The sequence below is a fragment of the Dipodomys ordii genome, unplaced genomic scaffold (genome assembly GCF_000151885.1).
Source record: "Dipodomys ordii isolate 6190 unplaced genomic scaffold, Dord_2.0 Scaffold140, whole genome shotgun sequence".
NCBI lineage: Eukaryota > Metazoa > Chordata > Mammalia > Rodentia > Heteromyidae > Dipodomys > Dipodomys ordii.
The window spans coordinates 3,401,356-3,421,002 of NW_012267356.1; the positions used below are offsets into that span (position 1 = coordinate 3,401,356).

The 19,647-nt window shown below is 39.0% G+C and overlaps 1 protein-coding gene across 2 annotated transcripts in view; it reads left to right on the forward strand.

The window, feature by feature from the left end:
• The first annotated feature begins 2,250 nt into the window (after positions 1–2,250).
• Positions 2,251–19,647, forward strand: part of Spg20 (spastic paraplegia 20 (Troyer syndrome)) — a 28,736-nt gene continuing 11,339 nt past the window's right edge. Inside the window, exons 1-6 of one of the 2 annotated variants that reach the window (XM_013031487.1) lie at positions 2,251–2,255; positions 3,209–4,020; positions 7,895–8,092; positions 11,133–11,300; positions 13,617–13,740; positions 18,433–18,627. In XM_013031487.1, the coding sequence (XP_012886941.1) occupies positions 3,211–4,020; positions 7,895–8,092; positions 11,133–11,300; positions 13,617–13,740; positions 18,433–18,627 (1,495 nt within the window). In that variant the 5' untranslated portion in view covers positions 2,251–2,255; positions 3,209–3,210. The remainder of the gene's footprint in view (positions 2,256–3,208; positions 4,021–7,894; positions 8,093–11,132; positions 11,301–13,616; positions 13,741–18,432; positions 18,628–19,647) is intronic. The other variant, XM_013031488.1, reaches the window with a different exon arrangement.

Genomic DNA, 19,647 nt, shown 5'->3' on the forward strand with positions numbered 1-19,647 from the left:
CCCCGGCTGATACCGTCCGCCCGAAACCGCAGCCCCTCCTGGAGCCCCTCCTGTGCGGCTGTCCTGAGGCCCAGGCTTCACCCTGCGAGGCCCGCGCTGCGGCCTGCTGGGGGGCCGCCCCCCACGGCAGCCGCGGGTGGAAGGCGTGGCGGCGCACTCTGTCGAATACACTGGCTCGCGTCCCCCAGGAATGTGGCATCCCAAACTCTGAATCAGGGAGAGAGTGTGCTGTGCACTCTGCCGTGACCCAGCATTGTGGCGTGGCAGTCGGGCCGGGCCGACCTCCCCGTTCTTAGATTGTGATGAATCGAAGTTTGCTTTCTGGTGTGTAACGAGGAACGCAGTTATTGTGATCCAGAGGAACGGTTGGACTGAAGTCAGAAGTAGTTAAGAATTCTAACCAGGTTTCTTTGAAATTTACGAAATCGAGGAGATTTCGTAAGTGGAACTCGTTTCTAACGTGTACTCTTTTTACAGTTGACTTCACTTGGTGGTTTTATATACAGCCTGCTTGAAAGTGGAAGCCTTTATAGTGTGTGTGATGAAGATTGCTTCTCACCTGTGGCACTTTTTGTGAAATGTAGATAGGTGTTACCTTAGTGAGCCAGAATGGGGTAGGATGGTACAGAAAGGAGTTGGGAACAGATATTTGAAAAAGCCCTATTTCTCCCTTCTCAATAATTAGAATAAGGTGGGTTTGTTTGTTTTGTTTTGTTTTCTGCAGGATGTGGGCAGGAGTCTGTTGGACAGTGTTGGTGAATATAACTGAGTCTTGTGCATTTCAGTAGCAGTAAGATAAATTCTCAAATCAGAAATGCTCTTATTTAAAATAGTAAAGGTGATACAAAAGTTAATTGGCTTGCTTTAATCATCCTTCTTATAGTGCATTGAAAATCAGAGTACATCACTTTATATATAACTAATTCGTTAATATGTAATTTAAGTAATGATGTTTGTGGACCTTCCCTCTTTTCTTTTGTAAAGGTCAAGACAGGTAAAGACTAACTGTGGTATTATTACCCTTTAAACATGATTGCTTACTCTCATTTTTAAAAACAGGATTGAACCAAGTTGCCAGGTATTTGGATTCAGAACTTTACTTTTGCTTTGTTATTTTTAAAGCAAACAGACATATAGTTATATTGTCTGTAAGTTCCTTTTACTTTCATTAGAATGTATAATACAACTTACGTACATCATTGCTATCTGGAAACAGGTTTTGACTTATGATTTGATTGTGGTACTGGAATAGATACTGCTTATTACTTCAAATTGACGTTTGCTACAATTTCTATTCCCAACTTTGAAAATTAACGCATATGAAATCACATAATAATTTTTATCTTGACAAGATGCTTGGTAAACACTTGCAATTAGGAATATGATAGGCCTCTGGTGACTTGTATTGTCTTACTCTGTGCCACCTTGTATCAAAGGAACGTGTAATGTGTCCCCTGTTTTCTGCAGTAAGAAGTGGTTACTGGGGCTGGGAAGGTGGCTCAGTGGTAGAGTGCTTGCATTGCAAGCCAGAGCCCCTGGGTTCGATTCCTCAGCACCACATAAGCAAAAAGCCAAAAGCCGGAAGTGGCGCTGTGGCTCAGTGGAAGAGTGCTAGCCTTGAGCTGAAGAGCTGAGGGACAACGCCCAGGCCCAGAGTTCAGGCCTCACGACCCGACCCCCCCAAAAAAAAAAAAAAAAGAAGTGGTTACTGTTGGGTTCAAAGTCTCATTATTAGGTTCAGAGGCGTGGAGAATAGACAGCATGCTCAATACCAACACAGGTTTGTTGGAGGCCCCAGGGAACAGAGGGGAGCCCCCAGCCGAAGTTAGAGACTCACTCCTTGCTTACAAGCTGAGGCATTTGTAGTGGGGAATGTAGTGTGGTCCGATGGGGGTTGGTAAAAGCAGCTGTTACATTTGCAGTTGGCAAGAGGTGTGTGTGTTAGTAATCCATATGGGTTACAGCCTGTCCACGAAAAGTGGGGGTAATTCAGAATTTGTAATCAAAACACTGGTGGCTTCTAAATGGGTCACCCCCAGACAAGGGAAAGTAAGAATGGAATATTCATAAATCAAAGCACTGGTCTGGAGCCTTGATAAGGAGACCTGACTATTTGGATCTCTCAGGATCTTTGGAAAGGGAGGCATTCTGAAGACATTTATTTCTACTACTATTGAAGTCAGCCTGAGCAGAAAAGTCTAAGAGATTCTATCTCTGAAATAAAGAGCAAAAGCTAGACTGGAGGCATGGCTCAGGTGCTAAAGCACCAGATGAACAAGCAAGCCCAGCAAGTGTAAGGCCCTGAGTTCAAGCCCTGGTATCAGCAAAAAATAAAAATACAAAAAAAAAGGAAAAAATTTGTAAGCCAGGCATTGATGATAGCTCATGTCTGTAATCTTAAGCTTCTTGGGAGGCTGAACCAGGGAGAATAATAGTTCAAATCTAAGTTGAGCCAAAGGTTAAGACCATTTCTCAATCATTAGCAGAGCCTGGTGGTACATGTCTGTCATCCCAGCCATGATAGGAAACCCAAATAGGAAGATTGAGGTCTAGACACACAATTGGGTAGGAAGCCACGCCCAGCCCCCCCCCCAAAAAAAAAGTAGGGAAAAAGAACTGAAGGTATAGCTCAACAGTAAAGTGCCTGACTAGCAAGCATGCCCTGCATTCAAACTCCAGGACCTCCAAAAGATAAAAGAAAATAGTTATACCTTTTTAGTAATCTTTTAGTAAGCTATCTTAGTAGGGGTTAGAGGAGAAAATAGGCTAACTCTACTTGGGTAGCTTGCTATCTTTGAATGAAAATTGGGTAACTTTAAGGTTTCCTCCAGATATTTTCTCATTTCTCATTCAGTGTGATTCAGCTAATTTTTATTAGCTCTAGATATAATCTGGATTTATAGAAACTGTATAATGAATGTTAAGTAAGGCTTTTTACTGCAGCTCTTAAAGGTGAATACAATAGAGAAGTATTTTATTAAAACTAGTAAAAATTACTTAATAGCTGTATTCTTTTATTTAGGAGTATGAGCATTTATCCATCAACTACATATTAAGGGCTTTGTGTGTCAGAACTAGTCTTAGAGAATATAAAAGTGAACAAGATAGACGAGCAAGTCTCCTGTCCTCTTGAACTATATTCATGTAAGAGAAATGAATAAGTAAACAAGTAGCTAGCTAATTACTGGTAATGTTTTCTATTTTGCAGAAATGGAGCAAAATCCACAAAATGGAGAGCCTGCTGAAATTAAGATCATCAAAGAAGCATACCAGAAGGCCTTTTTATTTGTTAATAAAGGACTAAATACAGATGAATTGGGTCAGAAGGAAGAAGCAAAGAACTACTACAAGCAAGGAATAGGACACCTGCTCAGGGGAATCAGCATAGTATCAACAGAGCCTACACACACAGGCCCTGGGTGGGAATCTGCTAGACAGATGCAGCAGAAAATGAAAGAAACACTGCAGAATGTCCGTACCAGGTTAGAAATCCTAGAGAAAGGACTTGCCACTTCTCTACGGAATGATCTGCAAGAGGTGCCCAAGTTATATCCAGAGTTCCCACCAAAGGACATGAATGGAAAGTCACCGGAGCCTCAGTCCTCTAGGTCACCTCCCCAGCAGGCTGAAGAAAGTAGAAACACTTCAGCCGCAGGTGCAGGGTCAGTTGCTGAACCCTCTTCTCTGTCTTTACCATCTCCAAGCTGTCCAGCAGATGCTCCTCCTGCTTACACTCCACAGGCAGCCGAGGGACACTACACTGTGTCCTACGGAACAGATTCTGGGGAGGTTTCATCAGTTGGAGAGGACTTCTACAGAAACCATTCTCAACCACCTCCCCTTGAAAGCTTAGGGCTAGATGCTGATGAGTTAATTTTGGTACCAAATGGAGTGCAGATTTTTTTTGTAAATCCTGCAGGGGAAGTTAGTGCACCTTCGTATCCTGGGTACCTTCGAATTGTGAGGTTTTTGGATAATTCTCTGGATGCAGTTCTAAACCGTCCTCCTGGGTTTCTTCAGGTAAGTGGCTACAAATGGAAATGTAATTTTAAACATAGGATGCATCTCTTTTGTTAGTATTTATACTACATCCAGGATAATTGCAAATATAATGATAAGTTCTACTTCATGTTTCCTAAAATTAATGAGCCCCGAATATCTATGTTTGTGTTTTATAATCATTTTTAAGATACAAAATTTTACTTTGGTTTTAAATTTGTGATGACAGGACAAAAAAAAAGGAGAGAGTACATCATTAGTTTTTTCATTCTTTACCTGAAGAAGAAACCTAGTGTCTTAAATTTCAGAAGGGATTTACGTAATTTATGTAGAAATAAATTACTATCCACAAATGTTATCAAGACCCAGCTGAGGTTCTGAACTGGGTAGAACCAGTCTACTGTATATAAGAATGGTTCCTATCCAGATACAAGTTTGCCCCTCAGGTCATGAGACAATATCTGGAAACGTTTGGTTGTCACAACTAGGGGATGGTTCCTAATGGCATAGAGAGTAAGCTGCTAAACATCCACATCATACAGCCATTATCAACAAAAAAGTTAGCCTCCAAGTTACAATCATGCCAGGGTTGAGAAAATGGTCTAGAACCTGAGACTGCAGATAAATTCACCAGAATGTAATTGGTTCATAAGCAAAGATTGGTAGACTAAAGACTGGTATCAGGACAGAGCTGTGGATACAGTGAGGTGTTGCAAAGGTAGCAGTAGTCCAGTGACAATCTGGGCTTTTTGGTTTTGGTGGAACTGGTGTTTGAACTCAGGGCCTTGCACTGGCTAAACAAGTGCTCTACCACTTGAGCAACTCCTCCAGCCTTTCAATTTTTCAGATAGGGTCTTCTGTATTTTTCCCAGATTGCCTCCGGTTATGGTCCTCCTATGTATCTCTCCCATGTAGCTGGGATTAGAGGCCTGAGCTATAGTGCTTTGCCTGGAAGTATGGTTTCAAACGTTTGGTTGTAGGTGCTGGGAGCTGGGTTATTGAAATGAGGACTGATTTAGGGTACATTAAGCATAAAAAGGAATTTACTTCGTTGAGTGATGACTATTTAAACAAAGCAGGTACTTTTGTCTGGAGTCCAGATAATGTAGCTTTGTTTTAGCACTGGCTATATATATTTTACCTGGAGAGTGTTCGTGTACATTCAGTTCTCATGAAGCTTTTTCATAGAGTCACCTTAAAAGCTGTTTACAGTTAAGGCTTAGTAGAGTGAAAGGTCCTTTGGGCATTATTGATTAATTACTGGACAAGAATGACTCCAGTTATTTTAGGGAAGAAGTCTTAAAGTTGAACAGGGCAGGTTGTTCTTCCACTATAAACAACAACAACAACAACAGGGCAGGTATGTTGTGTAGGGTCATGGAAGGATACTGATAATACTACAACAACCTGCTTATTTGGTAATAGTAATACTGTGGAATTAAATAATGTTTGGGTCCTTGGCAGCTGAAGTTGAGGAGGTAAACATCAGAAACACTGCTGGTTACATGAACTAAATCATTAAAAGGATTGAAACTTTAGAAAATATCTTGTATTAATTCATGATAATTTAATCTTTTTCATCCCTCCTTCTTTGGTCCTATGTCAAAAGTAAAATTATACCCCAAATTTACTTTGAATCCCCTTAAGAAGCTCTCATTTACATATGTCCAGGTATTTGTAGCAGAGTCTTAAAAAGGATTTGCAGAAATGTTGACTGAATGTGTTTATTATAAAAGCCAAACCATAATAAACTTGCTAAGTTTTAGGCATTAGAAATATTTTTTCATATGCTATAAAATCCATTTGTGTATTTAACAAATGAGAACACGATTATTTTGTTTGGAATAGACTTGGAATTTTAGAACTCTGAAATTCTTTTGGTTTAGTTCTAATGTGTTTTTTTAAAGTCCACAAATCTGTGGTTAGTTCATAGAGAACTTGAACATGAAATTTCCTTCTGAAAGTGAAACTGGGATAAGTCAACTTACAAAGATAAGCTCACCAATCTGTAATAACTGGTTCTATGAAAGGGTAAACAATGTTTAGGAGCTTTGGCATATTGCACTTCAATCAAGGTATAAAGATATAATTAATTTTAAAAATATTATAGAATAGTAAATAAAACATTTCATAAGCTTTATCATATTTAGAATAAACTATAATTTTCTTGGTCAAATATATACCCCTAGTATTGGTTTCTCAATACTTTTATTATACTGTATGATTTTTTCATCAGAATAACAAATGTAAAAATTAAGGAAAATACCTGTTGTCTCTAATGCATATTAAAATATGTAATTACTCAAATTTAAAAGTTTGTGAATTGGGCTGGAAAGGTGGCTCAGTGGTAGAGTGCTTGCCTTGCATGCATGAGGCCCTGGGTTCGATTCCTCAGCACCACATAAGCAGAAAAAAAAAGCCAAAAGTGGCGCTGTGGCTCAAGTAGTAGAGCACTAGCCTTGAGCTGAAGAGTTGAGGCACAGCGCCCAGGCCCAGAGTTTAGGCCCCACAACTGGACTCCCCCACCCCCCCCAAAAAAATTGTGAATTGCCTGATATCATTTCACATGATTTATCTACTATGCTTTGGAAAATATAGTAGTTTTTATTATAACTTGTGCCAAGTTTGACTTAAATATAAACAGGTAGTTATTTCTGAGATAAATACTGAAGAGAGCCAGGCACTGGTGGCTCACACCTGTAATCCTAGCTACTCAGGAGGCTGAGATCTGAGGACCACGGTTCAAAGCAAGCCAGGGCAGGAAAGTCTGTGAGACTCTTATCTCCAATAAACCACTTGAAAACTGGAAGTGGTGCTGTGGCACAAGTGGTAGAGCACTCACCTTGAGCTGTAGAGCGCAAGGAGAGTGCCCAAGCCCAGAGTTCAAGCCCCACGACCAGGAAAAAAAAAAAAAAAACAACTGAAGAGAATTAATAAAAGGACTGAAAATGTTTATTAGGTAAATTTCAGAAGTGAGCCTTAAATGTATCAGTTTCCCATCTGCTTGGAAGAAGTCTATGTTCTTTTATATGTTTATATCACACATTGTGTTAACGGATTGATCCTTCCAATTTTATTTTATAGTAAGATAGGACTCTAGTGTTAGGCAGAGTTATATAGTTTAGCTACTAAAAAGCAGTATGGCTACCACTTTTAAGACTGTTAGTTTTCTTACATATGTGGCATGTAGATATAAACAAGTAATATGACATGCTTATAAAGGGATATTTGGGGAAGAACTACTGGAAGAGAAATGATCAAAGTACATTATGTGTAGATAGGAAAATACTATAATGAAATCTACTAAACAATTCAAAAAGGAAGGGGAGAGATAAAGGGATAATGAATTGTTGTTTTTGTTTTTTGGTCGTGGGGCTTGAACTCTAGGCTTAGGCGCTGTCCTTGCGCTCTTTGGCTCAAGGCGAGCGCTCTACTGCTTGAGCCACAGCACCACTTCGGTTTTCGAGTGGTTTATTGGAGATAACAGTCTCACGGACTTTCCTGCCGGGGCTGGTTTTGAACCGTGATTCTCAGATCTCAGCCTCCTGGGTAGCTAGGATTACAGGCGTGAACCACCAGTGCCCAGCCAGATCTCTAGTTCTGAAATGTACTATGAGAGTTTAATTTGTATCATCATTTTGGGATGAAAACTATTTAACATGTATTTCTGCTTTTTAAAAAACCCAAAGATGTAATGGAGCAATAGCATTTTTAGCAGTTTTTGTTGCAGGAAGGTTATAGTAAGAACTGATTAATTTTCATTGGGGATTTATTAATACAGATATTCTATAAAATCTTTAATATATGTACATATCAAAGTTTGAAATGTTTATTTTCTACCATAACAATCTTATTTTAAAATTTATTTCACTGATTTTTCTCCTAATTATTGTAGGTTTGTGACTGGTTATATCCTCTAGTTCCTGATCGATCTCCAGTTCTGAAATGTACTGTGGGAGCCTACATGTTTCCTGATACAATGTTACAAGCTGCTGGATGCTTTGTGGGAGTTGTCTTGTCCTCTGAACTACCAGAGGAAGATAGAGAACTCTTTGAGGATCTGTTAAGGCAAATGTCTGACCTCCGGCTTCAGGTAATTCATATCTTCTTTTAGGATGAAAATCTACGTTAGCATGTGCCTGTCTTCTTTTTAAATTTTTTATTATTTTTTATTATAAAGGTGATGTATGGAGGGGTTGCAAATACATAAGCCAGGTAAAGAGTACATTTGTTTTTGAGCAGTGTCCTCTATTCCCTCACTCTTTCCTGGTTTTTCTCTCCCATCCCCACCCACAAGTTGTATAGTTGATTTTCTTTTCTTTTCTTTTTTATTGTGAAAATACCGTACAGAGGGTTACAATTACATGAGCAAGGTAATGAGTACATTTCTTATCAAGCATTGTTGCTTCCTCCTTTGTTTCCCCTACCATCCCTGCCCTCCATCTGTATAGTTGATTTTCAATATGGTGTCCACTGAGTAGCATTGCTGCATTTGTTCACCCTTTGTCTCTCCATTTTTGGGCCCTTACTCTCCCAAAGACAGATAAAAAGAAAACTAAAACAGCAACAAAGAAAAAAACCTCTGTTTCCATTTCCTATAATTCATTTCGATAAATACTATTTTATATGGTCAGATGCACAGAGGCATTGCACTTGGTGTTCATCTCTCCTAAGAGAATCCTTCTTTGGTTTCACTGTGTGTGAGTGCCTAGGGTCCTGGGCATGTCTGCTTTTAAAGAAATTGTAGCTGGGCACTGGTGGCTCTACCTATAATCCTAACTACTTAGAAGGCTGAGGATGTAAGGATGTGGTTCAAAGCCAGCCCAGGCAGGAAAGTCAGTGAGACTCTCATTTCCAATAAACTACTCTCAAAAAGCTGGTGGTAGAGCTATGGCTTAAGACTTGAGCAAAAGAAGCTCAGGGACAGCTCCCAGGCCCTAAGTTCACACTGCAAGACAGCACACACACACACACACACACACACACACACACACACACACACACACACGAAGTTGTAGGAGTTGGATATGTAGCTCAAGTTATATAGTGCATGCTTAGCAAGTGTTAAGCCCTTGAGTTCAAACTTCCACAAACAAGGTGGAAGTTATTTACATCTAATGAGATTAGTGGAGACTGAGAGTATCTAATTTGCTTTGTGTTTTTAAGACTATCCTGAAAATTTCATATAAACAATGATGAAGGTTCTAGGCTTTGAAGTTAAATTTCCCAGGTCTGAATTCAAATTCTTTTACTTTTTAGCTGTTTATCTCAGCTGTTACTTCTCTACCTTGTCATAAAATAGGAATAAGAACATCCACTTAGTGGGCTGAGGTGATCAGTGCTAGTAAGAAGTAGAGCTCTGTGAATACAAGCTTTTATTTTTACCACCACTCTTAATGCTTGATTGGAAAAGTGGTCCCATGGGAGAAAAGCATGAGATGCTTAATGAAGACATTTAAACTTCAGATCTAGTTGTATTATTTGGACATTTAAGGTGAATATTTGGAATTTTCAGAATAGAATTGGTTGACAGAATTACCTTTTATGACTATGAAGGAAAAATGAAAAAATAAAATGAGTTAATTTTCATTGCTATGACAAATACCTGAGAGAAGCAGTTTAAAATGATTTATTTAAAAGATTTATTTGTACTATTTCAGAGATTTCAGTCCATAACTGGCTGCTCTATTACTTTTAAGTCTATAGCTAAGCAAAAACATTGATGGCACAATGGTATGGGAGAGAAAAGCTGCTTGCCTCATGGCAGCCAGGAAGCAGAGACAAAGAGAGGAAGAACTAGGAACAAAGTGCACCCTCCAGAATCACGCCCCCAAAACCAACTTCCTCCAACCAGGCCCCACATGCCTTAGCCTGTACTATCTCCCAGTGGTTATTAAATTATGAATGTATCAATCATGTGATGAGAGCTCTCATGATTCAGTCACCTTTTAATGATGAGAACCAGCTAGGACTAACTGGGGGCCACTTTCTATCCAAAACCACAACTATCACCCATATTTAACCCATTTCCTCTGCCCATATTATGAACAAGTGGGTATTTGTAAGGGAGTTGAAACAGATTATGGTGATGGTTTTATTTTCTATCCTACTGTTTGACAAGAGGGGAAATTATTAAGGAGTATTAACAGTTGCCTCAGCATGATTGGCAACATGTGTGTACTCATTTAGAATTTATTATTAACCTAGTACTGTATGAAATGGTAGGATAGCAAGAGTGAGATAGGTGAATACAAAGGTACATGGCCTCCATGTGTTCATGGGGAGGGGTGAAATGGGTCTGGATTTCTCTTGGCTTTGCTTATTTACTCCCTTAAGTGATATACATAGGTATTCACAGACCTGACTTATCTATATATCATTGAACCTACATTATTGGGCTTTAGGAAAGAAATTAAAGAGACTTTGAGGATACATTATGTGTTTATTTTCTCTATTCAATTTTTTGATTGTGTATTACCTTTTCTCTATTGTTTCAGAACTTAAACTGTAAATGAAAACTAGTTGCTGAAATTGTTTTTTATTTTTAAGTACTCATTTAGCAAATGTGTGCTAGCAAAATGCCTTTAGTATTAAAAGCAAACATCAACTTCTTATATGCATTTCCTTAAATCTATTCATCATTTAATTAAATTCAGTTATGCCAGCAAGTACTCTTAAGTTGTCTTTTATATTCTTCTTTTGAAATTAAATATAGGCCATATGGTTTAAAACTAAAGAACTTAGAAATTTGAGATTTGGTAATAAGGTTTAGGGAAAAACAAAAACAACTTATTTAGACTGTCCAATGCTGATATTTGAAGAAGTATATTGTGAAAATGGTGTAACATGTCTGGATAAAAGTCATCTATGCAGTCTGTTGGGTTTTTTTGTTTTGTTTTGTTTTGTTTTCGTTGGTCAGGGGGCCTGAACTCTGAGCCTGGGCGCTGTCCCTCAGCTCCTTAGCTCAAGGCTAGCACTCTACCACTTGAGCCACTTCCAGCTTTTTCTAGTAATGTGGAGCTGAGCAATCAAACCCAGGGCCTCGTGCATGCAAGGCAAGCACTCTACCACTGAACCACCTTCCCAGCCCTATGCAATCTGTTCTGAGCTAAGTTTTGTTCTTTACTCTCCAGGCCAACTGGAACAGGGCAGAAGGAGAAGATGAATTGCAAATCCCAGGAAGAACAAGACTCCCCTCTGACCAGTTGAAGGAAGCTTCTGGCATTGATATAAGGCAGTCAGGTTCTTCGTTGGACCAGGCCAACAAGGAGGCACGTCATAAAGGAAAACGGGGGAAAAAGGTAAATAAAGGAGTGATAGGAAGTATGTTCTATTCTGTTTCATGTTTTATGCGATCTTACTTACATTCACTACTTATATTCACTACAGTGCAGTCAGGATTAGCTTTAATATTTCTGCCTCTAAATCATTTGTACTCATATTCTTTAAAGTTCAGGGATCCATTTATCCTGTTTGAAAACTTTTATATTTACAGTAATGACATGCAAACTCTTCATTTGCTATGCCTTGTTTTCCACTTTGCTGTATTTAGCAAGAGTTTGGTGCCAGTTTGCTACTGTCTTTGGCATTGTCAGCTCTACTTGGTTCCTTTCACTTTCATAGATGGGAAACAGAACTGAGATCTGGTTTCTTAAAACAATGTGTAGTAGTTTTCATTTTATACCTTAGGTTCTTAGTATGAAATATGCCCTAAATTACAAATGTGAATTAGAGTTCAGTAAATATTTACCGAGTGTTAGAATGTTAGACATACATATTGAACAAGGTTTAAATTTCTCATCTCAAGAAATAGAACACATAGTGGAAAGTATGGATTAGAAAAGAGATAGTTTCTCTCAAATGATTATTAGGTAGAAGATCTAGCCTAGACTGATAAATAAGTATGGGTGGATGGATGGCATCAGAAGCATCAAAGAGTGGTGTTCAGATAGACATAATAACTAGGATGATGCTTAAAGATAACAATAAGAATTGGCCTCATGTATGTACAAAAAGTGGAAGGGATTCTAGGCAGAAGTAGTAAGATAAGTAAATAGAATCCAGTAGTGTTCTGTGGCTTACAAGCAATTCAGTATTCTTCATTGTTGTATTCTGTTTGGTAAGTGCTCATTAATTTTCTTTAGGATTAATATCACATGAATATTCCATATATGCTTGCAAAATACAACCGGTTCAAGTTATTAACATCTTAGGCCAGCTCAATGAGGACTTTACGAGTCCTGTATGATTCAAAGAAACGTTTGTTTTTAAAGGTTTTGAAAAGTTAATCACAAGAAATAACTTCAAAGGGTAGAAAATTCTTAACAGTCATCTAGCTCCCTTCTTATTTTGATAGTACTGAGAAGGGAACTAAAGATCTTGTATGAGCTAGGCAAACATTCTACACTTGAGCCAAATGTCTAATCCTAGATATGGTTTGCATTTTTGCCTAGACCAACCTCTGACTTTGACCCTCCTACCTGTGCTTCCCCCATATTTGGGAATATAGGCATGTACCATCATGCTTGTTTGTTGAAGCGGGATATCACCTGGAGTTAGCCTCAAACCGTGATCTTACTATTCAACAACCCATCCCCCCTCCCCTTGGCCCTGAGTTACTAGCTTCTGATTGTCATGTATTTTATACATAGTCCAGCCTATATATATATATATATATATATATATTTATACACACATATGCAGATATTTAACACATATAATACATATAATATTTTGGCATATAATACATATAATCTTTTGCTTTTGTTTGATGTACATATGTAATCTATATTTTTGTATTTAAATGAATTTCTTGATATTTCTATTGGACATAGAAGGTTTCATACTATGAGGTTTGAGTTAGCCTGTTCTTCAGTTTCTTAGAATGAACTTATTTTGAGATTTTTGGTGTTGGCTCTAGCTCTATACCTTCTCCCATTTCCACTTAAAATTAATGTTTACTTATTATTTTTTTTTGTCTGTTGGTCATGGGGCTTGAACTCTGGGCCTGAATGCTGTCCCTCAACTCTTCAGCTCAAGGCTACAGCGCCAATTCCGGTTTTCTGGTGGTTTATTGGAGATAAGAGTTTCATGGACTTTCCTGCCTAGGCTGGCTTTGAACCGTGATCCTCAGATCTCAGCTTCCTGAGTAGCTAGGATTACAAGCATGAGCCACCAGCGCCCGGCTACTTATTCTTACATACTTCACATTCATCTTTTCATCTCCGTCAAAGCCAATTTATTTAGATATATCCTTTATTGACTGAGTCATTCAAGAGTAATTTCTGAGCACCAGACACAAAATAACTTCTATGGATGATATCTACATGAAGGAATGGATTAATCAAGGAAAAAAATTAGCCAATTTAAATGTGAATTTATAAATGGTATATTAAGAGTTATACATGTATTTAGTTCCAGTGGGAACTTAGATAAGACCAGAATTACTTTTTGCTTCATGACAGTTCTAGTATTGTTGTGTATAGGATTTGCAACAACTAGATTGGCTGGAGATTTTTTTGATAATTATAACTCATATTTGTTGACTTAACATTTTATTACATGGTAAGTTTCCCCCTTTTACTGTTTTCACATTTTGAAACATTTTCACTGTTCAGACAAAAGATGCTTCAACTGAAGAAGTTAATCTGAGTAACATTGTACCCTATGAGCCAGTTTCAGAAGAAAAAGCAAAAGAATTACCTGAATGGAGTGAAAAAATGGCTCACAACATTTTAACAGGTACTACAGTAATACTAGTTTTTTCCCCTATATTTTGAAACTTTGGGAACCAAATAAAATTATTGTTCATAAGGGAATGATTTAGAAAAAAAAACTTCCATTTTTATCTCAAGCAACCAATTTTGAAATACTAAAAATAGAATTAATTTCTCAGAACATCACATTATCATATAGGTATAAATTTTTCCTTGGCATATTACTATATTTTGCTCTTGGGAAAATTGGTAATAGAAAATTTCAGGTATTCCTAAACTATCAAGTAACTCTAAACATAAAATTACTTTTTTTTTTTTTTGGCTAGTCCTAGGACTTGAAATCAGGGCCTGGGCACTGTCCCTGAGCCTGTTTGTGCTCAAGGCTAGCACTCTAACACTTGAGCCACAGTGCCACATCCAGCTTTTTGAGTAGTGTTTTGGAGATAAGTCTTTCAGACTTTTCTGCCTGGGCTGGCTTTGAACCACGATCCTCAGATCTTAGCCTCCTGAGTAGCTAGGATAATAGATGTGAGTCTCAGGTGTCCAGCTCATAAAATTTTATTTGAAATGTCTTTTCTTCTCCTCTTCCTCTACTCCTGTGGTCTGAATATTTGCATCCTCTCAAAATTTTCACATTGAAACGCTGACCTCTAGCATGATCATATTAGGAGGGCTTTTAGGAGGTGATCAGATCACAATGGGAGAGCCTTTACGAATGAGAATAGTCTGTCGTTAAAGAGGCCCCAGAAGACCCTGTACTTAGGAGCTAAGATCTGAGGATTAGGGTTCAAAGCCAACCTGGGCAGAAAATTCCATGAAATTTTATATGTAAAACACAAGCAAAAAAGCTGGCTGGCAGCATGACTCAAGTTGTGAGTATCAGCTAGAGCATGAAGCCCTGAGTTCAAGACTGGGTACTGGCAAAAAAAGTGAAAATTTTAAAGTAAATAAGAAGGCCTTGCCAGTACCTTAGATTTGCTAGTCTCCAAACCATGAGAACTAAAATTTATTGTTCCACAACTTTATAGTCTTTTGCTTCAGCACCACAGTTTAATATGCCTACGTTTTTTTGGAAACACTTTAGTTAACTTTCTATTGCTACAACAGATGATCTGGGTAATTACTTTTAAAAAGAGAATAGGTTTATTTGCTTATGATTCTGGAGGTTCCAGTCTCAGATGGGGTAGCCCCCGTCACTGTGGGTCTCTGTGGAATATGCCAGATGGCAATTACTGGGAGCACAGGGAGTGCATGGTGGAAGAGACTGCTTGTATCATGAGTCACTAAGCAGAAGAAAGAGACTGGGGTCCTATAATCCCCCCTTAAGGGCACACTACAATGACCTGAGGACCTCTCATAAGACTCTGCCTCCCAGTAGCATCACCCTGACAGCCTTTCATACTAACATAGAGACCTTTGGGAGACACTGTCCATATTCAAATCAGAACAAGAAGCAAAACAGTACGCCTTTGGTACATAGCACTGCAATCAATCTGAGAAGATCTGAAGGATATAGCCAAACCCATGGGGAAGTAAGATCTGTTAATAAATTAAGGCTAGAAAGATATCCAGATCAATTATTCTGAAACTAGAATGACCATTACTAACATATATCTTTCTACTTTACAACTAACCTTTTATTTAGCTAATCAATTGAAGTAGTTCTCTGATTCATCCTGTTTAGCTTAAAAAAAAATACTGCTAGTTGCCTTTCAGTAAAACAAATTTATGACCTAATAAATAGCTAACAACTTGGCTAAAATAGACAGGCACTAATAAAATATTATTCCTCTTGCCAAACAACTGTGCTTGAGATGAAAAGATGAAGCTACATTTTCAAACGTGAATTAACATTGACTCGTGAAGAGATTTTCAATGAAATTTTAAAAAATCCTTTTCACTTACAATACCCTGTTGCCAACTAAGCTGCCAAGCACTATGAGGAGGCTACTATTGAGAGAACTTGCTTGGCCACCTTAACCTTTTGAAGGCCATTTCCTTAAATTTTTTTACATTATTATACTGCTATAAGTGCCATTATTGCTACTGTGTTTTTTTTAAAAAAAGCCCACCACATTTCTGTCTAGGAAATTAGTGGGCCAGATATTCAGAAAGGTGAGTCACAGCAGAATGGCTTGTGTCTGTTTCGTAATTTCTGAGGACCTTGGTTGAGGAAGGATGGTTAGCTCCTTAGTGACTTGACAGTTGGGGGACTTATGATCTCCGGAGAGCAAGACAATCCATCCAGGCACAGACAGTGAAAGGTGGACAAAAGTTTATTTACACCAGAAAGGGGTCTTGAGACTACCTTGTCCTGGGCTAGATACCCAGAACCAAGAGCAGCCTTGACCACCAAACCTCCAAGCCTCCAATGGACAGTCCTGACCCCCCGACCTTTATTAGTTGGACTACAAACCTCCAACCCCAGACCTCCAGAGCTCCAAACCTCCAAAGGAGAAGGCTTTTCCCTGTCTTCTCTTCTTCCTCCTCCTCTGCAGGCCTCTCCACTCTCCACAGGCCTGCCCTGTTCTGCCCTGCTCCAGGCACCTTCTAGAGGAGGTGAGGAGGCCCCGAGTGAACTCAAGAAGCCCCAGATGGCCTATGGAGGCTCCCTGCTCTGGCGAGCGCTCCTCTCCTGCCATCTCTCCTCCACTCCTACTCCTCTCCTTCCTCAGCACTCCCTAACTCCGCATGAATGGTTTTCCCTCTAACCTCTCCTTTCCTCAGGACTCCAATTTTTCTTCTACCCTCTCACCCCCTCACCCAGCCTACATATACCCAGATAGGCTGCACCCTCCCCAGCTAATGGTTTCAAACCGCCATTCATGCTCCTGCCCTAAACTGCCCCCTCTCCAATCCAATAGGCAGCTCACCACGTGGGACTCGATGCCCCTCCCCTCCAACAACATGCCCCGCCCCTTTTGGTGGTGTGCCCCACCCCTTTCCGCGGCATGACACGCCCCTCCCGCCTTGCCCGGCTGGGCTGTGAAGCCAGCCTCTCAAAGCCCTGTTCTGTCTGGTGGCCAGGCCTGTGGGGCGGTGAGGCTCGCCTTTTGATGTCCCGCCCCCTCCAGCAGGCTGGGCCAGGGGGCCAAGCTGACTTGGGCCCCACGGGTTATTACAGGGGTCAACTGCCAGAGTCCTCTGAAGATTCCTCCTGCTCACACCTCTCGAATCAATCTAGAACTGTGCCAAATAGAGTGCCCACATGAGGCTTTTCACAGCTTGACTTCCTTACAACCAGGTGGACTTAGGCTAGTCTGGTTTCCATAGTGATTCAGGTTTCAAATGTGAAGCATCTACCAAAACAGGAAGAAACTGTTGCCATATGCTTTGAAATCCTAGTATTTCTTAGTAACAGACACATACTAAGCCTGCCTAGATTCAAAGGGATATGACAGGGCCCACTTCTCAGTGGGAAGAATATCACCTTTATGTTGAAGGAATTTTGGAATAGGATATAATGTTTTTGGCCATTTTCCTAAAATACTACCTGTCACGAAGTCTTACGCCTCCTTAGATTCCACACCTATCCGACACAGAGATTGTATGGAAAAACAAAACATTCTTAAGGCCAGATAATCTTGAGAAATATCTTTAGAGATTCATAACTGTCAGCAACGCATCATTTAAAATGAGTAAAACTGCATTCTGGCAATATTTAAGATGACTTTGCTATTAGAAACCTCAGTTTCTTCATATTAGTAACTCTTTTCATCTTGTATCCTTAGGCTCAAAGTTCTAGTAATAGCTTCATAGGTGCTGACAGTTAAACATTAACTACATACTGCTTTTTTTTTTTTTTTTGCCAGTCCTGGGGCTTGAATTCAGGGCCTGGGCACTGTCCTAAGCCTCTCTATGCTCAAGGCTAGCACTCTACCACTTGAGCCACAGCACCACTTTCAGCTTTTTCTGTTTGTGGTATTGAGGAATTAAACCCAGGGCTTCATGCATGCTAAGCAAGCACTCTACCACTAAGTCACATTCCCAGCCCTACATACTGCTTTTTGAGAGGTAGAATAACTAGTTTATGAAGTACTAGTTTAAATAAAAAGGAAAATGGCACAAAATATTTTAGAATTAATATAAGGAAAATTATCTGATCTATCAAGAGACTTATTTATCTGATTCATGAGTGCTCTGCACAATATAAATTGAGCTCATTTACCCCAGCCTATGGTTGAGTAAAGATCAATAAAAAAAACCAAAACTGGTCCTAAGTTTTACAAATGTACAAGCATGGAAAATGTTAAATAACTTTAAAATTGAACTGTGTAGAAATTGACCTTGAGACTGATAGACTTTTAGGTACCTGCCATACCTTTTCATTTCCTTGACATACAAGTTCTTTAGTTTCTAGTTTGCTTCCCCCCCCCCCACCTTAGAGAAAGGGCGAAAAGTGGTGACTGGAATAAGCTAGCAAGAATAATATCTGGGTCCTTCTGCCAAGTACTATCTTATTGGCATCAGAACTCAAAATTAGTATTCAACAGTAGAAAACTGATGACTCATGGGGTATTACCTACACTTGTATGGCAAAGTTGGGTATTGCAGCATTCTTGTCATAGATGTAGATACAAAGTAGGCTTGCAAGTTTATAGTATAGTTGACAGGATCTGAATATTGACTCGTTTTTTTTCTGGCAGTTGTTACTTATAAAAGGTTTAAAGGAATAATTGGTCTTAATACTGATCAGTTGTACATTTTCCCTTTAAAGGAGCTTCCTGGGTGAGTTGGGGCTTAGTTAAAGGGGCTGAATTTACCGGCAAAGCAATCCAGAAAGGTGCGTCTAAACTCCGAGAACGGCTTCAGCCAGAAGAAAAACCAGTAGAAGTTAGTCCAGCTGTCACCAAGGGACTTTATATAGCGAAGCAGGCTACTGGTGGAGCAGCAAAAGTCAGTCAGTTCCTAGGTAAGGTGACTTGAGGCTTCATTGTTTCTTTTCAGTTAAACTTGAAATAATTTCTTTTAAAAAATTTATTGTAAAGTTGATATATGGAGAGGGTTACAGTTATATAACTAAGGTAACGAGTACAATAATTTCTTAATCCATGGTTAATCTACAATGTTGATTTAGATGGTATAATCTCAAAGAATATACAGCACCTTTCTACTCATAGTGTGACTTTTAGACCCCAACAATATAGGCTTGTCTGGAAACCCAAGAAACACAGAATGCAGGCACACATATCCAGTTCTGAATCTGCGTCTGCAAGATTCCTAGGTGATTCATTTTGCATATTAAATGTTGAGATATGGTGTTGGAGAGTAAAGTATGTAAGTCTTTGAATGAGTTCTGAATGTATTTACTATCCTTGATTCCATCTGAGGAAATGACGTATGCTTCAGGAGATTGCAGCTCACTTTATAGTGGTTGCAGGTCAAGTATCAAGGGATATGTCGTTTGAGAAAAGCTGTTGTTGTAGTTCTGATGCCAGGCTTCCCAGCACCATGCCTCTTTCTTTATCTTTTGAGAATCACAGCACTAAAACAGGTTTTTAATATGGATTGCCACTAAATATACTGAAATTATCTTTCTCTTGGTATTTAGTATTTTTTAACCAGATTTGGGATTGTTTCTTTTATAGAATTAAAAACTGTGCTATTATTTGCCATATTTTCTGAGAAGAGAGAAAATATAACTATGCTTAGCTAGAAAAGAAATGTAACATTAATTGTGCCCCTACCTGGTGTGTATTGCAGAAATCATAAAAAATGTAGGTAATTTTCTTTTAAACAGAAAAAGAGCATGTATATCCAAGAGGCAAGGTTATTAATATAAGGTGCAAACTCACCTGAAAGATGAGTGATAGACTTTGTTTAAAAACAGGCAGTAGACTGTCTCCCATAGGTAGAATTTTGCTAAATATGAATGGTAAAAACCAAGAGAATAACAGTGTTTCTAAGTAAGCTTCTTTTTTTTTTTAATTAG